This window comes from Carica papaya, chromosome 1 (genome assembly GCF_054855325.1).
Source record: "Carica papaya isolate Zhongbai chromosome 1, ASM5485532v1, whole genome shotgun sequence".
Lineage (NCBI taxonomy): Eukaryota > Viridiplantae > Streptophyta > Magnoliopsida > Brassicales > Caricaceae > Carica > Carica papaya.
This window is the reverse complement of record NC_142309.1, coordinates 5767258-5779848: the sequence shown is the minus strand read 5'-3', so window position 1 is coordinate 5779848 and position 12591 is coordinate 5767258. Positions and strand designations below refer to the sequence as shown.

The 12591-nt window shown below is 32.5% G+C and overlaps 3 protein-coding genes and 1 long non-coding RNA gene across 4 annotated transcripts; 2 read left to right on the top strand and 2 right to left on the bottom strand.

Moving 5' to 3' along the window:
• Nucleotides 1-1491: 1491 nt before the first annotated feature.
• Nucleotides 1492-3432, top strand: UMAMIT32 (nodulin MtN21 /EamA-like transporter family protein). The gene is made up of 6 exons (XM_022049696.2): nt 1492-1736; nt 1934-1996; nt 2079-2195; nt 2300-2708; nt 2914-3065; nt 3155-3432. Exons 1-6 carry the CDS (start codon nt 1549-1551, stop codon nt 3327-3329), a joined length of 1104 nt encoding a protein of 367 aa, XP_021905388.1. The 5' UTR covers nt 1492-1548; the 3' UTR covers nt 3330-3432.
• A 1816-nt stretch (nt 3433-5248) lies between these two features.
• Nucleotides 5249-6834, top strand: LOC110820245 (GDSL esterase/lipase 7). Its single transcript, XM_088216470.1, has 5 exons — nt 5249-5489; nt 5593-5714; nt 5810-6067; nt 6240-6492; nt 6626-6834. Exons 1-5 carry the CDS (start codon nt 5249-5251, stop codon nt 6832-6834), a joined length of 1083 nt encoding a protein of 360 aa, XP_088072596.1.
• A 323-nt stretch (nt 6835-7157) lies between these two features.
• LOC148269117 (uncharacterized) lies at nt 7158-9343 on the bottom strand. The gene is made up of 2 exons (XR_015818087.1): nt 8705-9343; nt 7158-7679 (listed from the first exon to the last, which is right to left on the bottom strand). It is a non-coding gene; the product is annotated as an uncharacterized LOC148269117 (long non-coding RNA).
• An 867-nt stretch (nt 9344-10210) lies between these two features.
• LOC148269116 (uncharacterized) lies at nt 10211-11853 on the bottom strand. Its single transcript, XM_088221550.1, has 3 exons — nt 11679-11853; nt 11086-11147; nt 10211-10892 (listed from the first exon to the last, which is right to left on the bottom strand). Exons 1-3 carry the CDS (start codon nt 11764-11766, stop codon nt 10665-10667), a joined length of 378 nt encoding a protein of 125 aa, XP_088077676.1. The 5' UTR covers nt 11767-11853; the 3' UTR covers nt 10211-10664.
• Between the last annotated feature and the right edge of the window lie 738 nt (nt 11854-12591).

Below are 12591 nucleotides of genomic sequence, written 5' to 3'. Positions count from 1 at the left end.
AAGATTCGGAAGGTGTTTAATAATGGGATACGTGTGGATATAGATTTTAATTGTGAAATGGGTTTTTAATTATATATCATATTTTTATATAGCAAAATCAAAATTTGTGTATTGAATAAATTAAATGTAAAAAATTAAAATGACAGCAGAAAAACCACTAAAGCAGAGAGAATATTATCTACAAAGTTAAAACTTCCAAAAGATACACACCACTTTTTTTTTTTTCCAATTCAAATGAATGAATATGTGCTTAATTTTTTGGTGCAATATAACTAAAAGGAAGTCTTGAAAAGTGATATGGGAGTAGAAATAATCAAAATCATATATGCCATACTTAACAACGGATGCATTCACTAGCCGACAACCCAGTAATGAAAAAGTATAGTTTCCATGTATGTATATATACATCCAATATCTTTGCATTTGTAATATTAAGTTGTGGGTATAAGGTGGGTGCCTTTACATCGTTGAAGGGATGGAAGAGAACTTAGTGCAGATGACTAGAAATAACTTATTCTGTGGTTCTATTTTAATTTGTTCAGTCAACTAATAAATTAATTAGTCTATTTTCTCTTTTTCTCAATTATATGTACTAATTTTACAACAAAAAAAAAAAAAAAAAAAAAAAATGTTAATAAAATCCAAGATTTAGTCTGGTTGATAAAATTTTATTTATTACAATATCCTTTCCACAAAAGAGATTGATACTTCAGTTTACACCAGTATTTGTGGGAGTAATGATTTCAATATTGGTGTAAGTAATCCCCATAAAAGAAGATTCATTCTCCCTTGCTGAATTCTATTGTTATTTCTCTTTGATGTGAATTGCACTACAACCCACTCCCACTCAATATTCAATTCATCATCTTTCTTCTTTTTAACATAATAAAAACTATGCCTTAAATTTGAATTGTTAATACAATAAAACGTATTATACAATCTGAACTGAATACTCTTACGAATGACTTATATCCGAGCATCAGCTGAATTACTTAGAAAAATTTGGCGTAATGTTCTTATCACTAAATCAATTAGCCATGAGAAAATTAAACAGTACTCAACATGTCAATCCTTTTTTTTTTTTTTCTGAAACAAAGTATTAGATGCTTCTCGCTCTCTAGTTTTCGTTCTTTTTCTCGAGAAATGACCATACATATGTCATCCATTAATCTGGATTTCAACCCAGAAAGATTTTACTGGTAACCAAACACACCCAATATTGATATCTAGAATCTGTCCTTGCTTTCCAAGATGCTAGTAATTAATAATTATATACATTTTAATTGGGCACAAAATACTGAATATATTCTTGATTAGCTTCTGAGATTAAGTGATGATGACTTCACTAACGTGTTTATTACACAAGAGATTCTGTGATTTAAAGTAGAAAAAGAAAAGAGAAAACTAGTGCTTGATATGATTTAAGAGTTCAATCATGTCTTCCAATTTTTGTTAAGGAGATATTCTTTCCATTCTATGTGCATATATATAAGCACTAACTTGATCAGGACTTATCAGAAAATAGCAAGAGAGGAAAAGAGAGTGAATATGAAGTGCAATGGTGGAGAGTTTTGGAGATGTATGTTTGTGATGATCCTCGTTAATTTGGCTTTGGCCGCCATGAACATTCTTCTCAAGGTGGTGCTTGATGCTGGAATCCAACATATGGTTATTGTCACATATCGACTGATAATTGCTACTGTGTTCTTGACGCCCATTGCTTACTTTCTCCAAAGGTGGTATACTAGGACTGTTTTCATTTCTTTAGAGAATGAATTAAATATATTTTTTTTAATTTTGTAATGTTTTTAGTATGATTATCAATGATTCGATTCCTATAAAATAGGTAGCACCTGTTTAATATTTCGAGCAATTTGAATTACTTACACTTTGATTTTATATATATATACATATATTTTTTTTTTTCTTGCAGGACAAGTAGACATAAACTTACAGCCATTATCTTGTGTCAACTTTTCTTTAGTGCTTTAGTTGGGTTAGTACTCATACCGTTTCTTGCTTATCCATTGACTTATTTTCTATGCTTCTAACAAATTCTTCTTTGTCCCGATTAACAGGACAACTCTCACTCAATACTTCTTCCTCCTTGGACTTGACTATACATCAGCTACATTCGCTTGTGCATTCATTAACTTGGTGCCTGCAATGACATTCCTCTCCGCCTTACCATTCAAGTAACTTGATATCAATATTTACACAGTTTCGTTTAGATTTCTGACGATTGATCATCATTGTAATCATCTCACACAACTTATGTTATGCACTTGACACATTTCAGGCTCGAAAAAGTTGATATAAGAAACAAGAGTGGGAGGGCAAAGGTGCTAGGGACATTGATTTGCATTTGTGGAGCTTTGGTCCTGATCCTCTACAGAGGAATGCCATTAACAACAGGTTACCATAATTTGCAAGAAAACTTTGACAACTCAATCAGCCATTCTAAAAAGAAGGTTAAAGATAGGTCGGCTTTGGGTTCGATTTTGTTGATCATAGGCTGCAGTTTGTGGGGTTTTTGGTTTATTATTCAAGCAAGGATTGGAAAAAAATACCCATGTCAGTACTCAAGCACAGCTGTTCTCTCATTTTTTGGTGCTATCCAATCTGGAATTTTGAGTTTGAGCCAAGACAGGAGTATTAGCATGTGGGTATTGAAGGGAAAATTTCAGATCCTTACTGTTATATATGCTGTAAGTACATATTATTTTAAGTCTTTTAACATGTTTGTAATTGGGTATAGTGTGATATCTCAATCTTATCTCGAAAAAACATGAGATTCTTGTCCTTCGTATGAATATTCATATTATTTTCCAATAGTTTATGTCTAAAAGGATTAGGCTCGAGATGTTATACACATAAATATGTCAATCTAATTTCAATTTTTGGTGAAAATAGGGAGCAGTTGGATCAGGACTATCATATGTAGGACTCTCATGGTGTGTAAAGAAGAAGGGTCCGGTTTTCACTTCTGCGTTCACTCCTTTAATACAAATATTCGCAGCAATACTCGACTTCTCTTTTTTACATGAGCAAATTTACTTTGGAAGGTAAAATGTTTGGCTTCAGTCAAATGTCTTATATACCTATAAAAGTTTATAGTAACTAATTACAGTCTGGAATGAATAATGTTGAGCAGTGTTTTGGGATCAATGGTGGTGATAATTGGTTTGTATATGGTGCTGTGGGGTAAAAGCAAAGACGCTGAGGAATGTGTAAAGAAACAAACCCGAGTAATCGAAGAAGAAGACTGCAACTGTGTAATCTCCCAAGTTATATCAGTCAATGTGAATTCAGCAGCAATGGATGATTAAATTCCTCAACAGTGATGGTGAAAATAGTGTGTAACGAACACATATTCGGACAACATAATAAGCTTTTGTAATGCAAGGAAAAATGAGTAATTTGCTTCGGTCATAGATACAAATAGTATAGAGATTAACTATAAATCAAATATACAAAACAATGACTATTTTATTCATATCAAGTAACTAAAATATTATCAAATAAATAAAAATTGAATATATTTGAACTAAACAGCACACTAAAAGCATGTCACAATTTCTATATACTGACACTCTTTGTTGGTTTGAAGAAAATATTTAGATTTCTCGCATAAAGCATCTCTCGTCATCCATTGTTTTCAAAGAGAAAAGTTTAATTTAATAGAGGAGTTTGATTTAAGTAAGTAGGATTTGCTTGTTTCTTTGACTAGAATAGTATGGTGAAGAAACATGTTATGGACAAATTGTTTTGTTGGCAGAACAAAGGGTAAAAGTAACTTTGTATATAGCCAAATAGGGAAAAATAGAGGACTTATCCCCTGGAACAGTGATGTGTGAGTGAGAATAAAACACTATTTATCGGTGAAAAGATACAAATTTTATATTTTCTAAAATTAAGACAATAATTTTATTTTAGGAGATAAGGTATTATGAATTGATTGTGGAGAACAAAAATGATTATATGAAAGAAATATAAGGAGTTTAAGAAATACGTTTTAAAAAAAAAGAGATAAGATACGTAAAATTACTAAAGATATTTATCCCAGTAAAACAATGTTATAAAGTGATAGACAAATATGAAGAATTTTGACATTGAAGTTAATTAGGTATTAAAAATAAATGATGTTATTGAATTATTTAATCTTTTTTTTTTTTGCAAATTTTTGAAAAGAAATTTAAAATTAATCTTTATTTTAAAAAAAAATAAATTCAAAAATATTATACTGTATTTTTCGTCACTTTATAAGATAAACAAAAAATACTTATCATATAAATAAACAATTAGGTAAAAAAAATGATAAAAATCAAATTATTGATATATAAACCTTGGTAAAATTGGATTGTGAATTTATGATTATGCATGTACATGATATATCAGTTGAAATACTATATTTAATAGTATCAATTTACCATCAATAAATTTATGTAAATTTTAGTAATTTATTCTATGAACTTATTGACAACATGGTATTTATATTATATTAATAAAATTAGTTAATATATATATATATAATATATAGTGTAATTGCGCGTACAAACCATAAACGTATTAATTAATAATCTTGAAAATTATATATTTGATCTTGGAAATGTGTTTGATTATTTTTTAAGGTAGAATCAGACGTGTAAAGAAAAGATTATGAGAAAACGTGCAGTTCATGTGATGAATATATATATATTATATAATATTCTCTGGTTCATCAAGCTGTACGAAGTAATCATCATTAACGATTTGATCTGTATATGCACGTTTACCACAGATGGAGATATGATCGATCTAATTTATTAAATATATAATTAAATAGTCATAATCAAATCTTAATTTACCTCGCCACCTTTGCGGCACATGATTACAAACTCATCATCCAATAGAAAAATCAAATTAGCAATTAAATTGTAAGTTTCAAAATTAAAATACTTCTCCTTTATAATTTACTGATCAAATTTTTACCCAAATGATAATCAATGATCTGAAATGTCAGACGTAGGTAAGTTCTTGACTAATTAGATCTGGAAATCACCCACCATTTCCAATTATATGTACTTGATGTTAACTCCACATGCTTCGACTTTTTCATTCAAAGCTCTTAAATATCATAATTATATCAAATATCTTAGTTTTTGTGCTTGCTAGTAGCCATGCATGTGATAATATACATATAAAATATACGTGAGAACTATAAATCATCTTGATCATTCTTGCCCGAAGTGGAGAGTTGATGAGAATTATGGGGTCATCATCATCAATGGCGATCATCTTCTTGTTGACTTTGCTTGAGCTCTGTGGTTTGTTGCAGAGTGCACCTCTTGCTCCTGCATTGTATGTTTTTGGAGATTCATTATTCGACAGTGGAAATAACAATCTGTTGCCAACCGCTGCTAAGGCTAATTACCGCCCTTACGGTGTCAATTTTGTCCATGGCGTTACTGGCAGGTTCACTAATAATAGAACAGCAGCTGATGTTATAGGTATAATTTATATATCTTGTATACCTTTGTTCATATCTATAACTCTATATGGGGGTGTGTGTGTGGGTATATATGTAATGTTTTTGTTTGTTTGCATGTGTAGCCGAATATCTTGGGCTGCCATATGCACCACCAGTTCTTGGCTTCCGTAAGTTACAAACACTTACAGGTTTGAATTATGCATCTGGGGCATGTGGGATCCTCCCGCAAACTGGAAGTCAATTTGTAAGAATCTGATAAAACTATCAATCTAACAATAGTCATAAAACATTTTCTGAGATTAAATTTGAAAATCTCATTATTCGGCAATTTAATTGCAGGGAAAATGCTTGAGTTTGGGAGAGCAGATCCTTTTGTTTCAGAAAAAAATAATAGAATTAAGATCAACAACATATTTGAGGAGATCAATTGCTCTCAGAAAGTATTTATCAAAGTCTATATTCCTCTTCTGCGTAGGCAGCAATGATCTTATCAACTATTACATTAACAGCCAAACAATACCCTTCTTCAAAAACACACGTCCTTCTCCTCAAACCTTTGCTCAGCTCCTTGTTGATACCCTGGTTCACCATTTTCAGGTTCTTCCTTCTCCCATCTAACCCATATAGATTACATATGTATGTATATTACAATATAAACTCTTTCAAAAAGAAAAACTAATGCTATTCTATCTAACCCCTTTTGTTATATATCAACTCCGAATTGTCTGAAGTGCCATAGAATGTCTTGTAACTGAATAACATTTTGCAGACACTCTATTACCTTGGTGCGAGGAAGATGGTGATGTTTGAAGTTGGGCCAATCGGGTGCATGCCATCCCTGGCCAAAACATATAAACACACCGGAAAATGTGTTGAAGAAGCAAACCAGCTTGTTCTAGAGTTCAACAAAAGGCTTTCTTCAAAGCTTAAATATTTGACATCTACACTCCATGGTTCCTCTTTTGTTCTTGGACGTGTTAACGCACTAGTCTATGATGCCATTATAAACCCTTCTAAATACAGTAAGTTTCTAGTTCCAATAATACCATAAATATACATAAACTAATGGTTGTAACTAATATGTTAAAAACATTGTGACCTGCATATTCTAGTTTCTTTTGGTTTCTCATTCTTAATTCACAATTTCTTTTACAGGCTTTACAGATACAAGGGATTCTTGTTGCACTACTTTGCAAAATGGAACTTGTATTCCATTCTCACAGCCATGCTCCAACCCAAACACATATTTCTTCTTTGATGGTTTTCACGTCACTGATGCTGCTAATTCAATTATCGCCACTCGTTGTATCCATGACTCTTCAATTTGCACTCCTTACACACTCAAGAAGCTTGTGCTAATTTGAAAGACGACCCTATAAAATTTTGTTTGGTTCGCGCAATTGCAAATCTTACCATATTCTTTTCTATTCATATCAAACTGTTTTAGAAACTATGAAATTCTTCTCTTTTCTTTAAAAAAAAGTTTTAGAAACTATGAAATTGCAATGGAGACTGTGTTCTGACTATCTTCCAAGTCTTAACAATTACTAGTCCGCACAAGAATACTTTGGAATTAAAATACTAAGATAAAGACTGGAGTTCAGATTATTATAATGACAAACCCTTATAAAGAAGATAATAATCATATATCTTTCTTAACTAGGATTGGTTAGTATGAAAATAAGGATATAAAATAAGGATATAAAATAAGGAAATACAACCATACATATTGAGGGCTATATCTACTCATTAGTGGGATATGTAATTGCATGAATGGAAGATCATTGAAAGTCTTCTCTAATATTTCTAACACCCACCTCACAGTCATGGAAGGAGCCAAAGTTTATCTCATAAATTGCTTAAACTGTTGACAAGCTAAGGGCAATAACAAATACAGAAGCAATCTGATAGGTTAACGAGGTAAAACTTGTTTTGTAGTTAGGCTGGAAACTGCTTAAAGACAAAACTAAAATCCAACTCAATAAATGACTGCAATCTGATAGGAATGGAAGGTTGGATTGGCGGTGAAATAAATGGTCTACATATGGTCAAACTACAAAATTGGAGTGGATGAGGGAAAACCCAGTTCTGCTAGAAGAAAATTGGATCGAGATAATCTCCACCTTTATGTCTGCAATAACTTTATATTCGTTCTCGTCATAGGATCATGCAATTGCAGATTCCAAGACAAAAAATGCATCCAAATCAACTGCAAAACCATTTAGAAAACATTGGTCATCTTGATCATCTCTCCAGTCATTGTTAGATAAACATTGTAAACGACAAGGTGATGGATGAGGAAAACAGAGACCATGTGAAACTATATACTTCAGATACTGCAATAGGCATTTAACGATTGTCCAGCGCAAATCAGTAGGATAAGTATATTAATTGGCAAATTTTGTTCATTGAACAAATCATAATGGACAAAGCTGCAAACTGCAGAGCCCCAACAACTAGTCAATATTTATCAGTGTTTGCTAGAAATTTTCCAGAATCTTCAGTCTGGGGAGGAATAAATTGGCATTGGAGTTACACAAGGTCTGGAAACTGTCACTTAGCTCAACTTCTTAGAAAGCTAGGAGAATTCAAAGAAAAGAATGTTATTGTTGGTGAAGGCTCTCTCTCTCTCTCAACACATGAAACCCACAATTACCCACAACAAAAATCATGAATTAAGTCATGCCCTACACCAATTGTTCACGAAATCTGACTTTAACGCATGCGGCTTGAGAAGCTGCATGTTGAGAAAACATTTTTTGAACAAAATTGTGATGCCCCAGGAGTGTACTCGTGCCCGTCACTTTGTTGGCATGCACCTCTCTTGACTCACCCCTTATATGGTTAACCTTTTGTTTGAATAAATTATTAACCTTTTATTTTACAGGAATTTATTCTTTAAAAGGGATGAACTAATTAATGAGCAAGCCACATCAATATAGAGAACCGAAGGAAGATGATTAGATAAAAAAGAAAACACTAACATCTCTAAGCAGGTAGAGGAAACGTCGAAGGACAACGGCGCGGAAGGGATCAACATTTCATTCAAACAAAACACAAAATCAAGAACTGGAAATATGATCACACTTCACTCAAACAGTGTTTAGGAAGCTAGAACGGTAAAACGTGGTACATCACATAGACTGCAATGACAAGACAAATAATGGAAACAAAAGCAAAAGCATGCAGAAATATCCATGTTGATCAAAAATATAAAAGCGGTGAGATTTATACCACAATTTAGATTGTTCCTTTTGCTTCAAGCTGGCCGAATCTCAGCATTTTCTAAGAAGCCGTAAAAAAGCACTCTCTCGGCTTTGGTTTCCTTCCATTCTCCGCTATCTTCTCCCCCTTCTTTTTCCTCTTACACAGAATCCCTGCAAAAGATGCCTTTTTTAAGCCATAGTCTCCCTCGGCTCTCTCACAAGCACGAAGAAGAAAATTCTCCTCCGCTCTCTCCTTTCTACTCTTCTTCTCCAGAGAACCCCCTTTGTAACTGTTCGTCTCCCTCTCCCAAAGACGCCCTGTTCCTCCTTTTATGGCCTCATAGTCCCCAACTACAGCTCATCCCGGCGCCCCTGCCTTGACGGTTTCTCCACCCGCTACTGCAAAAGCTGAGCTTGGAGATAAGCTCGCGGCTTCCCTTTCAGGTACTCTACTCCTCGCACGAAGGCCTGATTCTTTGTCGCCAGCCTCTTCACCCTCTGCTTTCCGTGCCTCTCTCTCCTCCAGCTCATACTATGTCTTCTTCCTGACACGGCCATCATCATCGGATCATCGCTCACCATCATAGAAAACTTACAAGGTTGCCCACCATTGCTCCTCTGTCTCTCTCTCTCTTCGGCTTTGTCTATTTTCAGAAATCCCTTGAACCCTCTGTTCTGCTGGTCGATCAGAGGAAGAGAGTTTTTAAAAACGGCGTCGTTGGGTTTGTTAATGAATGGGCTGAGCAAAGGATATGGGCCGAGTGAATTGCAGTATTGGGCCGAAGACTAGACATGGTTGGGCCTATGGAAGAGGCAGTGTGTTGGACTGATTAATGGGTTTTGGGGTGATGAAAGTGGGAATGAGAATGATTTTTTAATAGATCAAAACTTACAAGCTAATATTGCATTACCATTATTTTTATTATGTATAATTATCTTTTGAATTTTCAATCATTTTAATTTATTTAAAATAAAAATAAAAGTTACTTGAACAAAATTAAGATATGACAATTGTCAAAACAATAATATAATATTAAGCCCTTGATTATCATTTTTTTTATATTGCATTGATCTCTTCCCAAGAGTTTTAATAAATGAATCTATTAATAAAATCCATTTCTTTTCTAATACATTTTACTCAATGAATTATAGATTTGATATATCATATATATATACATATATATAGTATAAGTCTTATGTTCTATGTAAATTAAAAGGGAATTTCTATTTTACACGTGAACCGATAACTTTTAAAGCAACTTGGTTCATTATTTTCAAGTACTAATTAATTTATAAATTTTCTTATAAGAGTATTTTGAACCAAGATTGTTATTCCTTATTTTCAAGAGAAACTAATTTTACTACTCTCTAAAGTCATGAATCATGAGTTTATAAAGAAATACCGAGAAAAAAATTAATTCAAAAAAAAAAGAATTTACTTCGTCTGCAATTCAGTATCATAAATATCATAATATTATATTGAATACTATTAATGTACATATAGTTCAACTCAAATTCTAGGGTTCTAAAATAATTTATTCAAACTAAAATTAGTTCATTAATTAAACTAAATAGAAATACTACAACACATCACTTGATCATTTCACAAACTAGTACCTAAAATGTTATTATACAAAAGATAAAAAGGGGACTTTTGAAGCCACACAATACATACATATATATATATATAAGATATTTTAACTCTAACAATATCTTTGTTACAAAGTAAGACTAATTAACTACACTTGCTAAGTAATTCAATTTGCTCCTATGCATGCCCTAACATAAATCACTAATTAAAAAGCATAAACTTGTAAAGAAAAAAAAGTTCCATACTATATATATATATATATATGCCTATATCCTACATATGTATAGGCTTTGAGAGGCTGCACTACTTTCCTATTGGGTGCCAAAATTGTGAGCCAAAACCTAAATATAATACGTATACATATATATATGTATATAAGCATGCATATGTGGCTCTATCAATGCCAAGGTTCATTATTGTTTATTGGAGGCTTCCTGCGAGGCTTAGACATCCCCGAGTAGTCCTTGTGCATCAAACTCACAATCTCTTTTGATCTCTCCAGAAGTCTTTTTGCTTCTGCACTTGTCTGCAAACAATCAGTTTCTTCCTGCTGGTCAGACATGGAAGACCTCCTTGGAGTTCTCAACCCAACAGATTTCAATGGCTCCGTCTCCAATACACCGCTCTGCAATGAAATACATATATATACATATATAGATTAAATTATACATATATTAAAGTACTACTGTTTAATAGTTGAAAAGTTAAATAAAACATGTAAAATTTATTCTTTATTTCTGTAAGGTACAAAATTTGATTTAATAAAGTTAAATAGAAAGTACATCATAGACTAACTTCCATGAAGGAAGATGAAAGACCTTATCATTCACTCGATCTTGAAGTACTTTTCTGGGAGACCTGGTTCCATCACTCAGCTTTCCTGCATTCAGATCAGTATATCAATGGTGAAATTTACCAATATATATATATATATATATATATGTTTGTATATTTTTACCCACGTATATTCATTAAACCGAGACAGAATATCTCTAAATTTGATTGCATAACACATACAAGAATCTTGAATACTTTGCTACAATTAAAATTAAGCAAAAAAGAAAATGAAAAACTTTTCCGGCGGATATAAATTCATAAGATATATATATATGTGTGTGTGCATATTTAGGTACCGCAATCTGCCATATACTAGTAAGGTTGAATAGAAATAGGGATCTCAATAAAGGGGTTCTTCAGTGCTTTTATCAAATTAACACATAAACAAGTTAACATTAAAACAAAACCTACTCTGGAATCTTATTTCTACACCCAAATTTAAGTTTGTATTATTTATGGGAAAAATCATATTAATCGACCTGATCATTCTTTATCGAAATGAAAATCAACAAATTAACGAAAAAAATATATATATATATATAGAGAGAGAGAGAGAGATATATATAGTTATTACCTTGATGCAGGGAGGGGCCTCTAACAAGGGTATGCATAAGAAAGAGGAGCCCTATGGCTAAACCTGCAAGCCTTATAATCTGCATCATACTTGTGATATTCTTCTTCTTTTGTTTTTTGTGACTGATAACTGTGTTCTTAATTGTTCAAGAAGGTGAAAAAGGAGGGAGGAAGTCCTGGAAGAGTAAAGAAAGGGTCTTATTATACAAAGTTCAAACCCAGGTCAAAGCTAGGGTTCCGACACGTATCTGATGATACGTATATAATATTATATTTCTTGTCGCATGCAGGGCTTAGGAATACACAAAAATATTTTTTAAGAAAAAATGTAATTTAACGTACAAATAACTTTGAATAACATAATGTAATTGAAAAACAGTGTTCTTCCTTCCAAAGGCTTGAATGTGGTTTCCTTGGATGGTGTTCGAGAACACGGAAAATTATATATATGTGTATATATACATGTGTATGTATACACGTGTATATATATATGGATCTGTTTTTTATGCATGTCCCTAGCTCTATTGCCCATGCACAAGTAATGAATATGGGCATCCAAGGAAGATCAGTGACAGCAGAGATCTATACAAATCTTGAGTTTCATAAATATAAATTTTTGTTGGGTTTGCTGTGCCAATAGTAAATTACCAGCACGATCAAGTGATATATATATATATATATATAAGTGTTTACATTCAAATGTGTGTGTGTGTATAGTTGAAGCAGCTAACCGACCAAAACGTATATAGTTCCTTTTTCAGATTTATATCTACATATCTCTAATTCTTTCTTGATTTAACTACATGTAATTAATAAAATGCATCAAAATTAAGTACAAAAACAATCAACCAAATCATTCACCCAGAAACGAAATGCATGCCAGAATCCTCTTAAAAGTTTGCCGTGCGTTAATA